This window comes from Paramisgurnus dabryanus, chromosome 10, assembly GCF_030506205.2.
Source record: "Paramisgurnus dabryanus chromosome 10, PD_genome_1.1, whole genome shotgun sequence".
Taxonomy (NCBI): domain Eukaryota; kingdom Metazoa; phylum Chordata; class Actinopteri; order Cypriniformes; family Cobitidae; genus Paramisgurnus; species Paramisgurnus dabryanus.
This window is the reverse complement of record NC_133346.1, coordinates 22,545,964-22,570,592: the sequence shown is the minus strand read 5'-3', so window position 1 is coordinate 22,570,592 and position 24,629 is coordinate 22,545,964. Positions and strand designations below refer to the sequence as shown.

General features: G+C 38.3%; 1 protein-coding gene across 2 annotated transcripts; it reads right to left on the bottom strand.

The window, feature by feature from the left end:
- Nucleotides 1-998: 998 nt before the first annotated feature.
- Nucleotides 999-24,617, bottom strand: mrrf (mitochondrial ribosome recycling factor). 2 transcript variants are annotated; one of them, XM_065290311.1, is made up of 8 exons: nucleotides 24,503-24,586; nucleotides 18,834-18,888; nucleotides 18,565-18,735; nucleotides 18,115-18,267; nucleotides 10,520-10,638; nucleotides 6,143-6,234; nucleotides 3,212-3,371; nucleotides 999-1,565 (listed from the first exon to the last, which is right to left on the bottom strand). In XM_065290311.1, exons 3-8 carry the CDS (start codon nucleotides 18,731-18,733, stop codon nucleotides 1,488-1,490), a joined length of 771 nt encoding a protein of 256 aa, XP_065146383.1. In that variant the 5' UTR covers nucleotides 18,734-18,735; nucleotides 18,834-18,888; nucleotides 24,503-24,586; the 3' UTR covers nucleotides 999-1,487. The 2 variants fall into 2 exon arrangements, with proteins under 2 accessions (XP_065146383.1, XP_065146382.1); XM_065290310.1 differs by lacking the exon at nucleotides 18,834-18,888 and having other exon boundaries at nucleotides 24,503-24,617.
- Between the last annotated feature and the right edge of the window lie 12 nt (nucleotides 24,618-24,629).

The following is a 24,629-nucleotide window of genomic DNA, read 5'->3' as shown; positions in this document are numbered from 1 at the left end:
TTATTTGACTTTATTACACGGCTCTCTGGAATGCTTGATTCTGATTGGTCAGTTGAGACATTTGCAGGTTCGTTCTTTTCAAATAATAACCGCTCCAAAGTAATAACGCATAGCCGGTACTACTTGTACGATTTAAATCGCTCCGCGCCAATAAAGATTACTGTTTGGCGCCATCTTGTGACAAACACTGGACAACCACGACATTTTGACATTAATTTTAACATGTACGGAAAAAACAAAACATTTAAACAGTGGATAGAAGAACGAACAACGACAAGACATAGAGAGCTTACTGAGACTGAACTTGACAAAATAGATCATGACAGCTACGAAGCCAACACACAAAAAAATACAGAATGGGCATTAAAACTTCTCAAAGACTGGCTAAAACAGAAAAAATGGAGACAGACAAGTATGAAGCAGAGGATCTTAATAAGGTATTACGATCATTTTATGCATCTGTGCAAAGTTTCGCGGAAGGATAAAAATGTTAATTTAAAACAAATATGCCAATAAAATGTTTCAAATTCATATTCATGTCCAGTTTTTTTTCTTATGTTACAAGTAGCCGTGTAATAAGCGGGATAATGTAGAGGCAGCCGGTAGTTATTGGGAAATAAGCCCCTTCAGTGTGATACAAGACCCTCCGCTTCGCGTCGGGGCTTATTTTTATAACTACCAGCTGCCTCTACATTATCCCTTACTTACGCAGGCGTTCGACGCATACGCATTACGACAAATGCAATGCATCTCTTGGGCTACATACTACATTCTCCTGTGTTGCATGTGGAATTTCAAACTAAACTGTGTTATTTGGTCATTTTTATGTCACATTACGATCTTTAATAAAAGTTGAAGCCTTTATTAAATTTAAAGTCTCCTACTTTTTAAAATTTCAACAAAGATGTGAATAGTTTGTCTGAAACTAATACAGTAACGGGAATACCAATGATATTTTACATTATAGAAACATCAGAATCATCAACTTTAAAAGAACATAAGATAAGAAAAAATTATTGGAAAAAGCACACAGACATCTGAGGGGCTACGGCACCAGTACAACAAACGGACACATTTTATTTTTAGTCAATACAAAAAAATAATGCATGTTGTTGTGCGCATTTTCTCTCCACCCTGTGTGACTTTCACCATCCTGTACAAACCACAGTTTACAATCAGTGCAGTGCTTTTTACATAAACACCACATTTGTGGCATCGCTTTGATTAGGAGGAGTTACCCAAATCGCATTAAAAGTTCATTTGTCCGCCATTTGTTTGTTTGAAGATGTGAACGCAAGGAGCGCAATAAGCCCCTGACGTGCCATGCTAACATTTGTTTACTCGTGAGGAAAACGCACAAACAATACTTTCGGCACTTGCTTCCATCACTGCCATTATTAGGTGTTTTTTTGTTTGGAGTAGAGAGATTTTGTTTGAGTCACAAGCGGAGCACAGAAACAAACAAGGCGATGTTGTTGTGTTTGTCATCAACCAAGTAACTCCTTGGTTTTAGTTGCCAGCTGTTTGTCGATGTCTGTCACGTAACCGTCTGCCATTTGTTGAACCTGGAGATATTAGAGATAAACAAAAATGCTGATCAAAAGAAAGCTTACAGTAATTATTTTATTCCAGCTGCACTTTGAACCAAAGGCCAAATAGTTTTATTAATTGATATAGTTTTAGTTCTTAAAGATGTTTTATTTAGATCATTGTGACTTGTCTGATATGTGATTTTGTACATTCAACCCTTTTACACAAGAACATTTTCTATCACTGGTTGATAGACAAAGTTTTTGAATTGGAAATCTAAATGGGTTTTGGTTATACGTAAGTTTATAATAATGACCTAAAAATAAGTTTTAGGTCCCGGTGAACTTACAGTAGCCTACATTCACACGGGGTGAAAGCATTAAAGCTTGAAGGAAGGCTTGTCTGAAGCGTGGCCAACAGCCAATCACAGTGGCCACAGAACATGCTCTGGTCTTCCATAAATGTAATTGGCTGGCTCTGCCAAGGTTATTTACATAAGGCAATCTGATTGGCTGACACAGGTGTTGCCGCTTGAAAAGTTGAGAAATGTTCAACTTTTGCCGTGAGCAATGGCACTGACGCGGTGCCGACGGATCCACAATTCAGTTCGGCAATGCATGACGTCACCCATTAAAAGTGAATGGGAAGCTTTAACGGTTACGCCCCGTGTGAATGTACGGTTAAAGTCGCGATCGACTCTACTTCCATGTTGTGACGCATTTCTGAGTGAAACAGAATATCACACAAAGAAAATTGTGGGCGTGGCTTGTGTTTTGCACCGTGAATTGATTGGATATAGAACAGTAGGCGTTTCATTCAGAAATGGAAGTAGTAGCAGAATGACAGTCGGAGGGGGCGGAGTTAAAGGATGCTCCCGCCCAAGCTGTCTTTACTGACATTATCAGAAAATGATCACCACCAAGTACATTTTCAATTTGTGACAGAACGTGAATTTTAAACCAAAAAATAATGACACTGATTAATTGTTTTTATTACAAGGCTCGTTGGAATTTTCTGATTGGCCAGTTGCGACATTTAAAGGTTTGTTATGTAAGAGATAATGTATAGGCAGCAGGATGTTATAGCAGAATTAACCCATATAGTGTGACGTGAAGCCAAGGGTCTTGCTATAGTGAAATAAGCCCCTTCAGTGTAATACACCCGGCTGTCTGTACATTATTCAGCTTATTACGCGACTATTTACATCAAAAGTAAGGTAAGGAAGATTAAATATTGATTTGAAGTATTTTATTTGCTCATTTTTAACAATGCAGACCATCCGTGTGGAAAACGCGTTTACTTTCAGTTTTAAGATAAGAAAAGACATTCAAATCTCACAAACACGCTATTTGGTTTAATCATTTGTAAATATAAATGTTATGTTATTAAAATACATTTTTATATTTCTTTTTTGTGTAATATTAAACTGCACCTGTCAAAATGATTTGCAGTTTCTGGGTTATCGTGTGCTATAAGTTTTGAGTGGATATTATCTTGGATTAATAAACCAAGTTTTGATTTCATGGGGACCTTAAAAAACAGACACAGGACCTTAGAATACACTATTCTTGGAAACTCTATTATTATTATTATTTTTAAATAAGCTATATGCAATTCTTGTCAACTTTTATGACTATGCTTAGCATAAAGATGTGCAAAACTGTGGCATCATCCGTATCACCTGTTTTTCTATCAAGCGAATGGTGTCTTCAGAGACGCCTTCTTTGGACTTCTTCACTTGATTGACAGCGTTGGCGCGAACTCTCCTCAGTGACTCTTTGGCCTTGTTGCCGAACTGCTTGGCCAGTTTCGCCAGATTCTCCCTGTGTTCTCGAGTCACCCTTGGATGTAGAAATACGGTTTAAGTAGCTATTACATGAATCATTTCAGTTCATAATAATATTAATTAAAGCATTCCCCTTCTATAGTATGTGGATTTTTGGATACGTGTCATTTAAAGCACACCCGACCGTCTGCGTTAAGAGTAAACTGCAGTCTAGACAGGTTATTTACTGCAACATAACAAAGCTGACAGATTTGTTTATGACATGGCAGCAAGAGGTAAACAACTACGAGCTGGATAGCACCTCTGTTTTAGACAAAACTAAACAAAAAAGTTTGTGACACAATCAACGAACGGTTGTTCTCATCCAATTTCCGAAAAGGTGTAGAAGTTCCTCCATTTTATAATTGGCATTTTGCTGCAAGCCATTTGCAAACAGTCCAAGTGTAGTGTCTGTTTACTACAAACAATGTTCATAATTACTGATTCCAAGCCAATCAATCCTCCTGCGCTCTTTAGAAATGCAAATGCATGCGAGGAGGCTGCGCTGATTACGGACGAGACGTTCGGCCTCTCCGCGCGAGCTGCCAGACAAGCACCTGCTGCTGGAGCTGCCGCGCAGATTCGTAATCAAAGAGTTTTGTGATTCGTTGAATGAAAGCTGTGCAGCGAGACTATTTGGCTTGGCAGGAGAAGACAGCGGAGGTCAGAGATTCAAAACCACTGTGGAGTTTCTGGATTTCATATGTTATGTAAAGTAAACCGAGAATGGATCGTGAAAAAAGCTTTGACAAACATTAAAGCAAACATAATGGTCATTTTAGATATATTCTAACTGTGAAAGAGGAAACACAGATAAAAAGAAAAGGGATTTTTATATTTTGCCAAGCTAAAGTAATGTTTACAATTAGGTTTGCATAATATTGAAGAAAATTGCAATACGTGATAATGTGCTATAAAGTGCGGTAATGACAATGCTTTTAAGTTCGTAAAATCAAATAAAATTTTATAAAAAACAAAAAATACACATTTCCCATTATTTATTATGGGAAAAAAACAAAGCATCACTCTACTATCTGTACCTAAAACATTGACTATACATAACATTTTAAACTATTTAATTACTGCAAACCATTACAGTATACATATTGCGATATGCATCTCTGTAATGTCATTTCAATATGTCTTGCTGTCCTATTCACCATGTTAATCTGCTATGTGGTTGCTAAGGTAGCTCAAAGGTAGCGCACAGCTTAGCTGCACAAAAGCACATGGGTTCGATTCCCAGGGGACATACATTGTAGAAAAATGTATAGCTAGAATGCACCGTGAGTCACATGGTGGAAAGCGTCTGCCAATTGCACAAAATGAAGATAAAAAAACGAAAAGGATGCTCCAGGGTTCCCACACCTTAGTCACTTAAAATTCAAGGACCTTTCAAGGTTTTTCCAGATCCAATACCCTCAAATTCAAGGACTAAATGGGGGGATACATTTTAAGTGAGAGCAAGGTTACATCGAGTTACATTTTAAGATAGATTGTTACAGTTCCCTTTTGAGGGAACTCGTGCTGCGTCACTGTGGTGACACTTTGGGGACACCTCCAGGGGAAAGTGCATCTGAATGTGTGTATCAAATTCAACCAATGGTGAGACTTAACGACAAAGACAAGGTGACGCGGGAGCCAGGAAGTATATCGCTATCTGAAATATTGCAAAAGACGGTGTTACAGGGACGCAGGAAGTATGGCAAGGGAGACGCAGCGTCTTGTTCCCTTCTCAGGGAACAACAGTTACATGTAACTCGAGACGTTTTCATGTGTCAAACACAACTATGCAAAAAAGCATTTTGGTATAAATCAACATTTGCATACAGAAGATATAAGCATTTAAAGCATTTAGCATGTGTGCTTAAAAAGTCTAAAATTTTTATGATATCCTACACTACAGTACACAGGGAATAATATGGATTTTTTCTAAGAAAACTTCTTGCATAAAATAGATTCAAGCACTTTTAATGACCTGTATCTATGTATGTATATTTTTATAAACTTCCCAGGGCCTTAATTCCCTCACCCCAACATTCACAAACTTTCAAGGATTTCAAGGACCTGTGGGAACCCTGGTGCTCGCAGTGGTTTTTGGTGCACTGCTGTATGGTTACTAGGATGTCTTGTGGTCGCTTATTGGCTTGAGTCAAAAGAGCCCACATCTAATTATCTATGACATACTTTTGTCCATCCTGTAATGTAAAAATAAGGGATTTTCCCCATGTTTTATCAGTGACCGACTTGTTATGCTGACTATCTAATTTATAAAAACAAAAACACACATTTCTTATTGAAATGTTATTCATATTCAAAAGATCTGCATAGAGTTGCATGTTAAAAGCTTAATACTCTGTCAGTGCCGATGTCGTAGTTAGTAGCTTCAACATATGACGCAGATGCATTTTCGGCAAACGCGAGTTTGAATCCCGGCTCAAGGTCCTTTGCAGATCCTGTACCCCTCTCTCCAGCCTGTACTTTCCTGTCCTCTTCTTACATACTGTCTATAACTAAAAAAAATCTGGTTTTGGGGTTTGTTTATTTTTCTAATTCCATGTAAAAGCAATGGTAATACTAATGCTTGCCTTAGTAATAAGCCACAACAAAGACATTTTACAGACATCAGCACTGCACAGACAAACAGGAAGGGAAACAGCCAGTCATAGTGTGAGCTAGAAAGACGGGAACTCCAGAGAAAATAAACAGAGCAGTGTAGAAAGTGACGTTAAAAGGAAAGGTGAGAGTGGTCATAGGGACTAAGGCCCTGGGCAGTAAAACACTCACTTGGGAATAGGCACCCTGATGATGGTGCCCTCAACCTCCGGATTCAGTCCCATGCTGCTCTCTTGTAAGGCACGGGTGACGGCTGCTGTAGCCTGAGGACACAAACACACACACACATAAACATCTGAGCTAATGACAGCCAGCTGGACTTGTGGTACCTGCTGCAACCCCTCGAACACCCTTTGTATCTCCACAACCCTCATATCTCACTAGACCACCCTCTCCTCTCTGCGGAGTACCCCGACCCCAGGCCCCTTTGATCCAGAAGGAGCTGGGCAACATCTCTCAATGATGGAGATCCAGAGAGAAGGCCAGTGGATTGGGGAGGTGGGGCGGTTGGAGTGCGTGATGTAGGAAGCGCCGCCGGGCACTGTCAGCGACGGGTCCCTTGGGATGGAGCTGAGAGGTTGCAGCGCGAGGCGGTGACCCACCGTGACCCTGTGTCGGGGGTTTTTGCCTGTTCACCTCATAACCTATTACAACTCCTGTGGCCAGATTAGCCTCAGAATACACTCTGAACTTGTGTGCAGGCAGTGTAGCATGAATACATCATGGGGGGTTAGGTTTTAAGGATAATTATGTTGGATTTGTTTAGAATGAAAAACTGCCACTTACAGTATAACACAACATATTCGGCCCATTTCTTATCTTACACTTTTGAATGTTAGGATTTGCTTACACGCAACAACAGAAGTGTTTTGAGTACAAATGATGACGTTGTCAAAACTATCCCCATTCACACAAATTTGTGGAAACAGCTAAAAATGCTTTATTATGCATGTCTTAAAGGGATAGTTCACCAAAAAATGAAATAATGCCATTATTCTTCAAATAATGCCATTATTCTTCCATTATTCTTCATATTCTTCACTCTTCATTGAAGATCTACGTATGGTATACTATCCATGTCCAGAAAGGTAATAAAAACATCATCAAAGTAGTCCATGTGACATCGGTGGGTCAGTAAGAATGTGTTGAAGCATCGAAAATACATATTGGTCCAAAAATAACAAAAACTTTATTCGGCATTGTCTTTTCTTCCGCGTCTGTTGTGAAGCACATGCGCGAGACTTAAGTCACGTGAGTGCAGTGACGCGGATGACGTTATCCTCAGACATGTTTGCGAAGTTTTTTTTTCAAACTTACAGCGTGCGTCTCCCTCAGACTGTAAACGAAGCCCGGGGCACAAAAAACCCCAGCTGGGGCGCACCAGATAGCAGCCGCGTCGTACGTCATCCACGTCACTGCAGTCACGTGATTTTAGTCTCAGGTAATTGGTGTTATTTTGGGACCAAAATGTATTTTCGATGCTTCAACACATTCTAACTGACCCACTGATCTGTCACATGGACTACTTTGATAATGTTTTTATCACCTTTTTGGACGTGGACACTGGACAGTATACCGTACGTAGATTTTCAATGAAGGGTCAACAAGCTCTCGGATTAAATATAAAACATCTTAAACTGTGTTCTGAAGATGAACGGAGGTCTTATGAGTTTGGAACGACATGAGGGTGAGTCATTAATGACATTCTTTTTATTTTTGGGTGAACTATCCCTTTAACAAATAATACACAGATGCATGACATTTTCATGAAATCGAATTTTGGTAGCTTATACAGACAATAAATGGTATCTTTATTGAAAACTTTGGAACAAGTGTTCGTGCTTTCAGGCCCCCAAAATGCAGTTGTATTGTAAATGAACATCAAGGTAATTTTTTTCAATTGATTGATAGCATTATAGACATAAAAAAACAGAACCTGGTTTACCTCTCTTTTTACCTTGGGTAGAGGGTTTGCACAGTTGTTTAAAACAAAAAGTCTGGATGGTGGGTAAGGCCGATGCATGACTTTTTGCATATTGAGCAGTAAGTCATTTGTTGTTGTTTTCTGCTCCTCAATTTGGTCACATTTATATATGAAGCGCTCAGATGCAAAACCCTCTAAGTGACCTAAATTATTTATTTGAAGTACCACCACTGATTTTAGGTAAACATCTAAGCCTGGTGTGTGACCCCCTTTAACGTGTTGGACCTTCATCTGGTAATTTTCTTAAATTGGTATACATATCTATCCATTTTGCATGAGTTTTATGACAAATTGTAGTGTTGTGTAATGGGCATATGACATTCAGATTAAACAAATAAAATTGTACTTATTTGTTAGTGTTTTGTGTTTTATTTAGATTCTTTAATATTAAAATGATTATTTACATTTTATGACTTGTAATTGATTCACAAACCCCCTGCAACCCCCCACAAACCACCAGGGGTTCGTAAACCCCCACTTTGGGAAACCCTGACGTAAGGAGTGCGTTGCAATGATGCAGGTGTCTTCGCAACTACATAATTATCATGCAGCTCTTTTAAATGCATACGAGCGCTGTATGTTGAGAGAAAAATCACATATAAGCAAACTTAAAGGAAAACACGCGTTTTTCAATATTTTACTATGTTCTTACCTCAACTTAGATGAATTAATAAATACTCATCTTTTTTTAATGCTTGCACTTTAAATCTTTGTACATGCCAATGTGTTGGCATTTAGCCTAGCCCCATTCATTTCTATGGCTCCAAACAAAAGTTTTATTTTGTGCCACCATACTTACTCGTGTAACTACTCATGTAAGAGTCTTTAAATAGGGAAAACATGGAAGTGTTTGGTGGCTTCTAAATTCATCCCTGTTTGGAGCCATAGGAATGAATGGGGTTAGGCTAAATGCTAACACATTCACGACACGCTGTACAAAGATTAAAAGTGCACGCTTTAAAAAAAGATAGGTATGTATTAATTTGTCTAAGTTGAGGTAAGAACATTGTAAAATATTGAAAAACTCTGGTGTTTTCCATTAAGTTTTCTTTATGTAAACGCATGCACAGATTCCAGACAATCACTGGCAGTGTGAATTGACCAAAATTAAATGATCCTGGGCACATTGTTGCATTTTTTAGAATCTGTATGTAAAAAAGGGCTTAAGCAAGAACTGTTAAGTACAGATTTCTGTGAGATGCATGTAAATGAACACATTCCCCTAATCTTAAATTCATCACCGATAGACTCCACATTTCCACATACAGCCTGACTGGGTGACTCATGCAGCCATTCTGTGTGCAGCATTCTCTGTGTAAAGTTCATCCATCATTACATACCAGTTTTACGGTAAACCCTGCACTGCTCTGGGTAATATGTATATCAAAAAGTACTTGTGATTAAAAAGCTAGGGTTCAAAGTCAGCTCAGTGAGCTAAAAAAACACTTTTGTAATGATCGCGGATCCCACACAGGCACACAGGGAGGGAAAACTAATGACTGCCGTCTGCACCACAACACACAACAGCCACTGGTGTTTCTCAAACAGGCCGGACCTTCTCTGGCCCTTTAATGAATGACTGGAAAACAATGGCCTCTCCTTTGAAAGCGTGTAATGGATTAGAATAATCACAAAACTGTTTGCTTTCGGTCCGGGCCAGTCACCTCTGTGTTGTCTTTTGCAGGCCCGTAAGGTAATGGCCAGTTTTCCTGACACCCTAAACAGCTGCATTTGGCCTTATAGTTATCAGAGCATGAAAACTGACCCGTTAATACTGTTAAATACTGTCTTGTTTTGTATCAAGTTAATATAGAAGTGATGAATAGGTAGGAAAATCCATCTGTAATTGGTTAATTGTTACATCAATAACTTGAACACGTGTCGACCCAGCCGTCATTAACCAAAGGGGAAGTTACAGGAATAGTTCACCCAAACATGAAAATATGAAAGGAAATTCTTTAAATATTCAGCTTTTCTGGCATGTGGGTTGGGATCGACATGAGGGTGAGGAAATGGGTAAATTTTGGAGATAACTCTGGATATATGGATATGCTCCCAGGATGGATGAGGAAAGTAGATAGCCAGGATTCAGACCCTCAAGGAAACCAGAGCCTTTGGCATTAAGTGGACATAGGCCATGAGACGAGCGCATTAATCTCATTAGGTTTATCTGAACATCAGGCAGCAAGACCTGTATATATCAGAGTGTGAGAGTGGTGATGGGAGAGATGTGAGAGAAAAAACAGAAAGACATAAAGAAAGAGATGGAGATATCACACATTAACCCAGGTCTGAGTTCCAGAGGGCACTTTGCGGTCATTTCCTGGCCTCTGACAGCTAACCACAGACTCTTGGCCTACATTTCAATCGTTCTCCAAGAACAAAGGGCTTCCCCCTACAATCAATCAATTTCTCTGAAATTCTCAGGCTGGAAAGAGTCCATCACACTCAGGTTTCAGCGGCAGAAATAGGGTTTTTGAGGTGTGTGCGCTTGACTTTGCGTGCAACGGTGTCGGTCTGGTGTGAGGTTCTTCTACAAAATGACGCGTGGCCTTGTGCCTTACCTCTGGAAAGCTGGTCATGTTGACCACAAGGAGCTGTGGAGACTTCATGGATATCTGGCCCAGCTGGTTGAGGGGAAACTTGCCATCGTTTGTGGTGACTGTAATGTGGTCCAATGCACCTGAACACATAGGAACACAATCCTTTGTTAATACCACAGGGGTTCTGCAAAATCAAAAGTTTGGGCCAAAACAGAAACACGCTGGTCCAACAACTGAAACCAAAATTTCTTCAAAATTAGCTTGTGTTTGGAATGACTAAACAAACTATGAAGAATGCCGTCTATTATTGTCATATATAATATTTGTGACCCTGCCTGTGAAATTCAGGCTAAATTCTCATTATCTATTTATAAGATAAGCAGCATTAATATATTAATTCATTCATTGATTTCACATTGATATATTTGACATGACCTTACTCGCCGAATGTCCTTTACATCAGTGGTTCTCAAACTGGGGGTGTGACAGTTAAATTATATTTTATAAAATAAATACATTTTTCATAAACTCTGTGTAATTAAATCTCAGAAAATTTACCAACTAACCAACAGCACCAAATTGTATAATTGAATATTCAATTTTTTTGATTAATTTTTTTTTTAAACGTGGTTGATTCAGAATCGATTCTCAAAGAGCAGAATCGATTTTTTTTTCATATTTTTTTCTGCAAACACTGAATGTAAGATTAACGTTAATCTAATTATAGTCTTCTTCACTAGATGTCACCCTCTTTTTTGCCTTGCGCAATGTTACCAAGGAGCCTGTCATTCTTTCATTCAGTGCTTAAAATGGCGGTTTTAGGTGCTTCATCGACGTTGATGCCACCTTCACATAAAAAGTAAGAGGTATGGAAGCATTTTAGATTTCGCAAGCAAGACAACAACGATACTGTTGTGGCTTTTAATTTCTTTTTATTAATTACCCACTTGAATCGAAAATTGAATCGAGAATCGAAATCGAATCGATTTGATAGCTTGTGAATCGAAATTGAATCGATCTGGAACATCTGAATCGATACCCAGCCCTATTGAATAGGTTTTGTTTCATTTAAATTTAATTTTTTTAAATGTTTAATGTCATACATTTTCTTTTTTGGGGGGGGGGGGTCATAAAGGGATGCGCCATACACAAGGGGCCGCACGCTAACAAAGTTTGAGAACCACTGCTTTAAATTATGGAGGATGATTTTATGTAGAAAACAGTAAATCACAAAAAAAAGACTTTAGATTAATTTTCACACATCTCTGATAATTACATAAACAAAATGCACACTGATTGATCAGTTTACATTGTCAGTCAAACACATCTTGGACAGTTTCAGCCATGCCAGGTAAATGAGACTACATTAACAGTAAACACAAGATCTCTTTGTCAATATTTTGTTCATCTGGATGATAATTTCTTTGAGTAAAATGTTAGTGTAGCTGCATCTGGTACTATAGGCAACCAAGACAGACCACACAAGAACAAAGCACTGAGCAAGCAGCCAAAAGATGCATTTGGGTTTTTTGCAAATAAACTCTTAAACATACATCTGCTAATCAACAATGTAACAAATACTGCAGGTGGAAAACATGACTTACACAATATTTTACTATTGTAAAATTTATTGTGAGCCAGTGATATATTCACTGATATTGAACTATGATATTTCAGCCTGCCGCCATTTTGAATTCAAATCGAGGCTGCGAAGGCTGGAAGTCCAGAGCTTTAAACAGACTGTTTTGTATCGAATGATTATCATTCAGCTATCAAAACACAGAAAATACATCATTTAACAATTTCCACAGGACAAAGACCCTCACAAAACATGGACTGTTAAAATTAGAGTGCACATATGACCTTATAATAGACGTATGCAACGTAAGCAACATATGCACGCACAGTTTGGCAATGGAAGTATGGTAGAATCAGCATTAAAGCAACACAGATAGAAAAAGTTATTTTAAAAAGTTGACTATCAACCTTTTCAACAAAGCTTTCAGATCCGTGTAGTACAGTGGAGTTGAAAGAAGACGTTAGCAGATGGCCAAATATAAAGTGGCCAAATACATATATACGTATATTAGTATATTATATTAGTGCAACCAAACGCAACAACCAGACACTTTTAGACAGTTTTAATAAACTTTCTGAGTTACTAACACTAACATTTGTTGCCAAAATGCGCGCGCAGGCTATTTGATCACGTGGGCTGTAACAGGGTCTAGTGCAATACAATACAATATTTTAAAAACCAAGTACACATCTCCAGTTCAAACATAATAGTATGTCCCGTTGTTGAAAGTCATTTGATATCAACTCAATAAACATTTGCTAGAATGCCAGTTTGTTCTGACATTGCATGCCCAATATACATACGATAAAAACGTAATGCCTCACTAAATGTTTTCCTGCATTTTGTATCCTTTCCTAACCTGTCTTAATACATGACATGTTGCAAAAAGCTGCTGTCTTGACTGTGGCGATACATCTTTTTCTCTTTGAGGGATAAAAGCAACTCACCTCTACCCTCACTCTCCAAAGAGTATCCAAAGGTTTCACCAGCATGTCTCCCTCCCTCATCTGCCTTACCTCACATAGCAATGCTCATGTCTTCCTCACTTCCTCTCTTCTGTCCTATCGTACTTTACAGCACACATCTGAGAGAGTGAATCATTTTTTCTGCACTTTGATCTTTCAAGATACGAGAGAACCTGCATGTGCCTTTTTGCTTAGAGACAACACTCAAGATTAGACATTCTCCACATACAATAAAACCAGAATATATTTTACTTACATTGCTTGAATACAGTTACTTAAAAAAAAAACACATCGAAGTAAATGGATTTCATTTTAAAGCTGTAATTGTGCAACTTTTTTGGTTTAAAAATAAACAAATATGTGCCTTAAAAACCCTGATTCCCAACAGTAAGTTCAAAATTATTTGCATATGATTTGATGTCATTTGACTTCAAACCCATGTTAAAATAAAGTGCATAGATTTTTTGAATGACCCGTCCCACACAAAGCAACCCAGGCAACGATGTTGTTTAGTAGACACGCACCTTACTGCTGATTGGCTACAAGTGTGTTTTGGTAGTCGGCCCGACTCCCTTTTCCAAAGTGTTTTTCAAAAAGTTTTTTCTAAAAATGTAATTATCTATGAAAGATTGCTCTTTATATAAATCATAACAAAGCTGATATAAATCAGTGGTTCTCAAACTGGGGGCCGCGAGATGGTGCCAGGGGGGCCCAGTTTTATGACATTTTATAAAATAAATTAATTTATCATGAATTCTGTGGCATTAAACCTAAAAAATAAGGCTACTAACCAACAGCACTACTTTGTATCATTCAATTTGTTTTGTTTAATTAAAAGTTGAGTTTTAGAACAGTTTTTTTGTCATAAATTTTCTTTAGGGGGGCCACAAGGGGGGCTGCACGCTGAAAAAGTTTGAGAACCACTGATATAAATGATTCTGCAATGCTGCATAAATAGACAAAAATTGATAAAAAAAATAGGCATAATACAAAAGTTGAAAAGCACTTGTTTGATGTTAAAAGAATTATAACAATAATAAATTGAGGGACCAAATTAATGTTAAATGAGTTATAAAGAGCAATAAGACACAAAAACGATCTTATATTACATCATTGCATTACAATAGATCTTAATTCTATCTGTCGCAATATTACTCAAAAAATAAAAGAAAGAAAAAAGTTTAACATATATTTTTCCTATAGATATTGGTTTTGACTTGGTATGTTGCAAATGTGTTGGTATTAAAGGGGCTCTAAGCGAATTCAAACGTTTTAGGCCAGAATTTTTTTTTGTTTTATACAGTAAACATCTTCTCACTATTTGCTAGCTGCCTCTCCCCTGAACACACGGTAAAAAAACGCGCAGACATCCCAGGCTCCACAAACTGCAACAAAAACAAAGTGGTCAAACCTACCACCACGAAACAACAAAGTGTTCCAGCCAATAAACGACAAGAAGGATTTGGGAGTGGGGGTTGAGTGTGTTCATGCCTCGTTTGGAAAGCACGGAAAGGAGGGGGAGGGAAGGAGTTAGCTAAGCTCCGTTTTAATTGACAACACTTCAAACGTCAACAAGAAGTGATGTCACACAGATTCCCTTAGAGCGCCTTTAATAGGGATTTGAAACTCCCCATGAAACAAACAGAAGTGGCGATTGTCTTATTTTCCCCATGGTGAGGTATATCAGAGTGAAACGGCTTCTGAATTGATAAAAGGTAAGGCTGGACTTGAATTTCGTCCATTGAGAATTAACTGAAGCGTTGGAAGTTGGGTCATGTTGCTATTTGCTCATCGCTGCAATCTTTTCCCAGACCCTGCCCACCTGCCATACCGGAAGTAAAGAGAGAACGTTGTGAGGAGGAGGAGAGAAGATTTGCGTTTTTGATAAAAAGATTGAGGGCACATTATATTTTTTTAAATATTAAAGCTTACAGATTTAATTAATACACTTTAATTAATACACTTTAATTAATACACAATTTCCCTAATTAATACACCAACAAGGTGATGAGTTAAATTAGGCGTTTTATAAAGACGGTTTCGTCGGACGCACGTGCGGTGACACGATTACGTGTCTGAGTGGAATGTTACTTTCAGTCTCTGTTTGTTTAATGGTTTGACTGGTGTCCAAACTAAACTCTAGAACAAATATCCAGGCGAAAATAAGAAATGTTTTTGATTTCCTAAAGACGTGGGAAGACGGGAATCATGGGTTACCGCTATTTGAAGGGAATTTTGGCAGCTGATCTGTAGGTAAGATTGTATACATTATATATGACACATTTTACAGAGTAACGTTAGCTAAGTGTAGTTATCGATACGCTTTGATTATGATTTGAACTAAGGTAATCTACTTGTTGTTTATTTTGCCTGTTATCAGAAATAAACTACTCTAAAAGGACTTTGTTATTGATTCTATGCGGAGTTTACCGGAAGTTACGCATGTTCCACGAAAAACGTTTGTTAATGTTGCTGAAACCGTATATAGGGAGACATCAAAAACATATTGGGAGTGGTTGCACATAGGACTGAACTGGGAAACACTGCTTTAAGGTATAGTCGCTGTGATTTTGTTTTGGAACATTCAAATAAAAGCTTTAACTCTTTCCCCGCCAGCGTTTTTTTTAAAAAGTTGCCAGCCAGCGCCATGATTTTCACAAAATTTAATGCCTTCCAGAAAATGTTCTTCTTGAAATATATAAACAAACAATATATCAGATGAAAGAACAGACCCTCTGCTTTCAAACAAAAAAACTGTTTCATCCTTCCTTCATTAGTTCTCTTGTAATCACCCCTCAAACATGGGTAGGTTTCTTCAAAAACACCCAATATTGAGCAAAAAGCTGAGATAATTCATTTTTTGCGAAGGACTTTTGATAGAGATCAGAAACATACACGGAGTTCTTTTTCTTTCACATGAGGCGCTACTTCCGGGTTGTATAAGTTGCGGAACCACCTGGTGGATAATAGCGGTATTGCGGAAAGACAGAAAATCTCATAATTGGCGGGGAAGCGTTTTCTCTTAATTGACGAGATATCTCGTCAATGGCGGTGAAAGAGTTAACTTGATTTTTCTCAAAATTGACTTTGCTATTAACTTTAAACAGGTGTTAGTAGCTCTGTCATTTTTTGTCAGATTCCAACAATCATATATTGTTTTGATGACTTTTTAATAGAGAACGTGAAAAATTTGTGAAAATTTGCTCATCGCAACTCAATATGCTAGCAGGGGTCACATATTAACACTAATCAAGTACTCAAGACATTACATTACAGACGATATATAATTTTCAACCAAACCTTTATCCAGTCATAAGTAAAAGTTCAGTGTTTGACAGGAGTCTGAGCTCGTAGTGCAAATCTTTGGCCCTGGAACCCATTTCAGCTTGTGTGTTCACGCACACGTGTGTTACCTGGAAGCGTTAACATCTGCTAACACTTCCATGAAACATATTGCTGTTTCCTCCACTAACAAAACCTTCAACAGGGAAGCTATTAGCCAAATGGGCTCTTCCTGGTCATGGTACTACCTGTTGCCCCTATCCAATTCAAGTACCTAAAGGTTACTCGGTATACAGAAATGAAGCTGGGGTGATGCAAATATCACTTGCATGCAAAAAAAAGTCCAATGACGGCGGTTTGAGGCCCCTGTTGGAAACACATTAGAGGAATTATCCTAAGGAAGCCGAGGCCTCTTCTTCAGATGAGGTGTTTGGCAAAATACAAATGGGCCAATGAAGCGATGTTCTCCGATGGCAGATTCATCTGGAACAGGAGAAGGTACGTCTGTAAAGATCCAAGCCCAAATGCGCTATCCTATACAGCGGTCAGACCGACAGGCTTTAATCCCTGTGCAATGTGCCCAGACACCGGGTCACCACATTAATCCCTTCCCAACCTCTTTTCCTTGGCCAAGGTGATTCTCCTGTCCTTCATAATAAACTCACCACTTAATAAAACCCAGATGATTCAATCAATTGCTCAAAGCAAGACGTCACTGACCTGAGTCATTGCATGGATAGAGCCGGATGTCCAAGCTGGACCCGATGTCTGTAATACCTAAAGAAAGCCATCCATTATCTTCCCCAATCATCTAAATGGCAGTTCCTTTGCTGGCACAAGCAAAGCGACCCCATGGATTTAAAATCTGCCATCTGTGCTCATGAGATCATGGGCCTATCAATGGAAAAAATGCTTCTTGGATCCAAAAGGTGTATACTGCAACTACAGGTAGGGGATAATAAAGCCATGCTATCCAGCAAAACCTTGAACGTTTTAAATAAAATGATGCTAGCCACTATCCAGCCAAAGCAAATCAGGGTTTGATCTGTTGGGATGCTATGCTAATGGACAGCTTTTTCAAGGTATTATAGACCCAAATGGCCTATCACCATGTTTTTAGAGACTGGGCTGTAGTAAACAGAGTTGACCTGTATGTACTTAAAGGAAGTAGGGTCACAAACAGTTTAAATGACCCCACCTTGTGCAACAATGGTCATGTGCAGAACAAGTGCAAATGTGGATGGACGAGGTAACAAAACACAACACCTCTCTAGTCTCATGCAAACTCACTTACATTATTAAGTCCCTTTAAATTCAGTGTGAGACATCAAGACTTGCTTAAGCAGGTTTGATATCAAAAATGGTAAATTCATTTTTGGAGCCAAACACAACATGCAAGTTTGAATATGTGAATATGCAAGATCTCAGCAATGACAGATAGTATATAGACGGTTTCATTGGACGCACAACAAGAAAGTAGAGGAGTAAATATCTTCAGGAAACTAAAGCATATTTATTTATTTAACACTTTTGGGTCATTTTGAAGCTCAAAGGGCTTTCTGGTAACTATGGGAGCAGATGGTGACTGGGGTAGTGAATATCTACTCCCACATCCCATTAGTTTAATTTTTTTGATGAATGATGCCTTTAAATATTTTACTGTACTTTATGCTTGCATTAAACATTTTGAATCCACTTGACCACAACACCATTCTGATCAAAATAATAAAGTGAATAATTTAATTTAACTACAGAGTTACAATTATGCATATGCATTGCAAATTCCTGACCTGGTGAGGTGCGGATGCTGAGATTACGACTGAAGTCATCTTTTAGGGCAGCCAAGACGGCAGTCATATCTTCCTTTACCTCTTCCAGACTGATAATATCCTCCACCAACGCCGCATTGATGTTCACTTTGCCTGTCTGTGCTTTTGCCTTCACTGACATCAAAAAAGTAACAAGAAAGAAGAAACATTAATGTCTTCATCGTTGATAGCTTCAAAAGGAGAGGGATGGAGATGGACTGTGACCAGCATGCTGGCTGATTGTCTTAGCAATTACAAATGAAAGCAGAATTTGGAGGCCAGACAGGAATTTCTTTCCCTTGATATGGGCTCAAAACTCACTTGAGCGAACCTAAACAAGCACTACTACAGAAAACAAATAAAATATCCATCCCACCCCTATGATATAAGTCCTTTGTTGTGGCTCTGTGAAGGAAAAGTAGCCGTTCTTGCCTTTACTCTTCTTTGTGGCATAATGGCGAACATAATTCGGCAGAACCACAGCACGGCTTGCAGGGGGCGTGGATGGGACTGCTTTGTGGGCCACAAAGGGGGTCCTCATGACACAGGGCAGAAGTCTGCACATCACTGGCCGCAGGAGGTTGAGGTGACTCAATGCCATGTCTGAAAAATAGAGAGAAAACAAAGATTTAAGCAACTTTGTGATCCAAGTGATACTCTGTGGATAAACCGAAGGAAAAGCATGGCCTGGAAATGTTCACCTGTTGTGATTCAGTGTTACCACCACCAGGGGGTGACTCAAAAATCTAAATAAGCCTGTACAAGAGAACCAGACACATAGGAAAGATCTGTTTAATATTTCAAATGGTTTCACTTTTACGTACAGTCTGCAATGAGATTAAATGAAAAAAATGTAGACTTTTGGCTTTTCATATTTGTCTTCTGGGAAAAGAGGAATCTCACACGTGTCTCCCAAACTGTGTATGGACTTGCTTAATTCCATTAAGTCTTCAGAGGAATGAAAGAGCAACCGCTCAGCCATAACATTTTTCTTGTAGGAGCACCAATTTTACCAAAACAGTCCAAGTGACCTCAACACTTTGTTTATACATTCTGTACTCTGTCATTGTCCAGTACAAACACCTGTGATGGGGAGTCCATATAATCTATCCATCCATCTAAAGTACCACAAATGTCCATATGAAGAAAAATATGTGGCATATGCACTTGTGGTTGGTTGCCAGGGCCTTTCTGTGCGGTTGCTAAGGAGTGTTTTTAGCATGTTGTTATATAGTTGTTGCCGGTACAGTGTTCTAGATGGTTGCTTAGCCCGGTTGAAAGAGCCCACACTTCGGTCTCCAAATTCTTTTCCTGCCTGTTTTATCATGCACCAGAATAAAACTGTAATTATTGATCGCCTATGAAAGTAAAGCCAGGAGTATAGTCGGTTTTTTACATGTACGCAACCGTACGCGCATCTCATCTCCTGGTCTACATACTACATTCTCATATAGGCGTATGTGTGACCTACACATAAAATGTACAAAATTTCAGATGATGAAATTTGCATCAAGTGCACCATACTTGGACCCCCGTGTACATCTAAAAATATGTGTATACTTCAGCTTTACCACCACCACAGTATTTCTCAACCAGGGGGCCTGAGCCCACAGGGGGCCTCAAAAGATTTCCAAGATGACTTAAAATTAAGGCATTAAATATTGGACATTGGATTATATATATATATATATATATATATATATATATATATATATATATATATATATATATATATATATATATATATATATATATATATATATATATATATATATATATATATATATATATATATATATAATTAAAATCCAATGTCCAATATTTAATGTTTTATATATGAACCAATAGTTATTTTTGCTATATTTTTTTGGATCGGAGCATAAATATTAAAAATAAAATACAAACATAAAAAAATTAAATTTATTTTTTACTGTTTGGTTATTTTTTTACAATGAATATACATCTGTCTAGTCATGCCAAGCTCTAGAATACTCTACTGGGAAGAAATTACTGAGTGGGGGGTCTTCAAATATTGTTTTGTGCAATAGGGGGGCTTTGAAGTAAAAAAGGTAAAAAACACTTTGTCTACTTTCTCTAATAATTATATTTTTTGTACCCATTTGTATACACCTTATATTAGAGCAAAATTTGTAAACATTTTTAAATTGTGATTGTTTATCAGCGAGAGGTGTGGAGCACAGCGCTTGTCTGCAGGTGTTCTGAAATAACCTACAGTAGCTCACCGGCTTCTCGCTCGCCTGTCATTGCTTCATTGTTACGGCTAGGTGTGAGGTATCCGTCTAGTCAAAATACAGGCCTCCTTGTTGTTCCTCAAACGACAGCAAGGGAAAGAAGTTTGCCCTTCGTGTTATTACAGTTGCCGTGCCCTACCGTGATAGAGATAACTGAACGGCACGGGTCTGCCAGCAGCCGCTGCAGAAATTCCCCGAAACACGCACGAGCTGTGATTTTTATCAGGCCTCGATGATGCATGTTCAATGGAGGCCGCAGCTGTTACGGTTAAACGCAGATCAAAAAATAAAGCGTGACTCTTCTTGTTGTTCTTGGGAGACGGGAGTTGTCCAACGCAGGTGTTTTTGTCCATAGGGTGTTGATGAAGGGGAGGTAAAAGTGGGTTTTTGTGGGGAAGTCAAGCAGAAAAACCGTTGCACAGGTGGTCTGCGCATTTCAATGCGCTGCAGTTTGATTTATACCGCTGGGAATAAGAGTGGTTGGCAAACCCTATTAAGTGAGCTCACCGCTTGAAAGAAATGTTTACAGTGAGAACTGTTAAAGTCCTTACTGTAAAAACTGAGACAGTGTTGCATATCGGAGCTGGTTGTATAATGTAAACCAACCTGTGGTTGGATTTTATGATGCATTGGGAACTGCATTACACCAGGGCAGTGCATAGAAGAGGCTGGCTCAAAAATTATGTTGTGCATAAGGCTCCTGAATTCATCATGCTAACGCATTATCCAAAATCATCATTATAGGTTGAGTGTAAACAGTGTGGTCAAAATACAGCTCAGTCTGACACAGCAACACTGGCATGAGCTTGCATGGCTGTCTTCAAATACCCACACTTGCGGTCTTTGCACTTGACCACTTGACTACTTACATGACGTATTTCCTGTATTTTGCTCAAGTGTTCTAGTGGGCGTGAAGATCCCAAGCATGCAAGTTGAATAATTCACCCGATGGGACACACTTAGCAAGTGTAAAATGTCAAACTAGGTAGTGGTAGCAATTTCCACCAAAACGTATTAGTTTTTATTTGGGCTACTTAAAATATATATTTTTAAGCTTTTCTTCAAATAAAATGAACACATAAACACTCTAAAATTAACATCTGAATAATTATTTACATCTATAAAAAAATCATCTTTGTGCATGTTAGCTTTATTAAAGTTTATTGTTTATTCAGTAGTCCCTGGATATGTAATAATTATGTAATAAAAGCAGTTGCAGATGTTTTACAAAATACATAACAATGTTTGCACCAATGAAATGTGCAACACTTTCCGCTTTACTACCCAAATCTGTAATATCCTTTTATTAACTTACAATAAAATGTTTCCGGAACATTTTGTGAGGTTTAGGAAAAAGTCTCACGATTTCCATCCAGAACATAATGCATGGTGGGATACGCTCCGAAACGGTATTCGAGATAGTTTGGGTAAAGGGCACTGCACTTTTCAAGATTTAAAGAGGACATACGATAAAAAACTGACTTTTTCCATGTTTAAGTGCTATAATTGGGTTTCCAGTACTTCTATAAACCTAGAAAATATTACAAAGAACAACCCAGTAACTTTGCTTTCGTAAACCTTCTCTGAAAGCATACACTCTTAGAAAGGATGTGTTAATTTTTTTATACATCTTTGTGCGTTAAGCTTTTAACACATTATGTGTAATTTTAACACATTATGTGTCATTTTGTGTTGATTTTGTATTAAAATATAACTAGTGATGCACCGATGTATCATCGGCCGATTTTTGATGAATTTGAACCCATCGGCATATCGGCAATAGCATGAGAAAGGCCGATACCGATTGTTTATTAATTAACTGCATAAAGAAATCCATTATATGTAAAAAATGAGTTAATGTTGTTAATAAAATAAATGCTGAATAGCAAAAACCACCTTTGAAGGTTGTCATGCTGTCTTATTATATTTGTTTTAGCTTAATTTGTGCCTCTCTTATTATGTTGGTCAGTTGAATGTTAATTAGATCCAATCCATGTTCAGTAAAAATAATTTGATGCAGAAATAAACTAGCTAATAGACCAACTGTATTGCATACAAGTGTTTAATATCGGCATCGGCCAGAAGTTGTCTGTTTAAATCGGTATCGGCCAAAAAAAAATCCTATCGGTGCATCCCTAAATATAACACAAGTTGTGTTAAAAGTAACACAAAATTTGTCGTTTCAATAATAACACATAGATGGGTGAATTCTGGGACAACGCATTTAGTGTGTTGTCTCAGAATCAACACTAATGTGTTGTTATTAACACATTCATTCTAAGAGTGTGTGAAAAAATAGGTCATCACAAGGCTCCCCTTGTGATGTCATAAGGGGATAATACTACCCCTTAAATGGCAGTGCCGTGATTGGATAGTGCAGAGAACAGCTCATTTGCATTTAAAAGGACACACCTAAAAACAGCACATCTTTGCTCACACCTACAATATGTAAATTTTAACATGCTATAATAAATTATCTATATGTTAATTTGAGCTAGCACTTCAAGTACTCTGGGGACACCAAAGATTTATTTTACATCTTAAAAAGAAGTCTTGTGAAATGTTCCCTGTACGAAAATGGGACAGTCTTGCGCACTTCCTGTTGTGTGTATGCGCTCTTAAGTGGCCAAGAATGCAAGTGTGGGTATTTGGACACTGCCTTTGTTGAAGTGGTGTAATTAATTACACCCTATTACTTACTTAGTGATAGCTACCAATAATATACCCTAGCAACACATTGTAGCTAATTAGAACAAGTGAGCAACCAAACAAGACCTTCCAAACATCCCATAGATATGTAGATGTCGCCTTGTCTACGGCAGTTCATTGGAACGAATGCGTGAAATAGAGCCGCCATCTTGAAACAGGGGAGCCCTGCATCAGCGTCATTGTACGCAATGATGTAACGTAAATAAAATCACCATAAATCGCCATGAATGCTATTTTCTTGGTTTTCTTTTGGTTCGCTTGAATAGTCAGACATGTATTTATTTAGCATTGAGTCCAGAAAAAAAAATTAAGTTTTGATATTTCGAAAATCTACTTTTTCTAACTATACTGCATAGTGCAAGTAGCCCTAACATCCACACGCAGCACAAAAGTCCGGCATTGTCCATAAATTCGAAGTACAGGCGGAGATAGCAGCGTTACCTAGCTACTTTCTATGACAAGACCCCTGTTCCAAGATGGCGGCGGTTTTGACGCATGCTAATGCTGCGTTCCAGGCAGGTTTTTAAACCCGTGAGTTACGACTTCAAAACCACGACTCACGACCTTATGCGTTCCAGGCAGCCCGTAACTCGTGTTTTTACAACCTTCTACCGGTGAAAGTGCACTGGAACGGCAGTCAAACCCGTGACTTCCCACCCGTGAACTCGTACTAGATCGATGTACTCCCAGTTCAGAGTCGTGAGGCGTGGTTTTGAACTCGTGAGTTACGGGTTACGGGTTGCCTGGAACGCAGCATTAGAACCCCAAGGCGACATCTTGTGTATTTATCTATGACAAACATCCAAGCAACAAGCCAGGCTACCTTAGCAACGCCTTAGCAACCATCCTTACAAACTCCTCTGGTTACGTCAGCTTTTCTGTTGGTTGCCGCTAGCGTCACAAATACTGTTCTTTATGTTAAAATTAATTTTACAAATATGTTTGTATTTTTAACTATTCAGATTTACTTTTAATCCTTCTGTGCAAACCCAGAGGAATTATTAATTTTGCATTTAAATATCTAGCTAATGCTATAAACGGTGGCTAAAGTAAGTTGACAAGTAAACACGTGATTCATAATTTTACTGTTAATATTAATAAGGTTGCCAAGCATTACACATAAAATATACAAACTAAAGGAATACTGTGAGTTTCTATGAGATTTTTCAGCATAGACAAACAGTCTAATCACTAAGCATAACCACACATACTGTACATGACAAATGTTTTGCAAACATCTGTCCTGTTAAAGAAACAGGTTTTGCCACTGAACTGAAATCAGCACCATACATGCTAGACAACATAATCAAATCCGCCACACAACAAACAAAAACTGACAATACAGTGAATACAAATACATTTAAAACACTCTTCAGTATAACCGTACACATTTACATCCAGCTACTTACTTTATTCACGTAGAAAAGGGTATTTTAGCAGGTATATCTTGCAGTCTCTTACACACGAAGCCCAAGGACACATGTCATGATGATCACGTTGTAGCGTGCCACGTCATCATAACAGGCTGGGAACGTC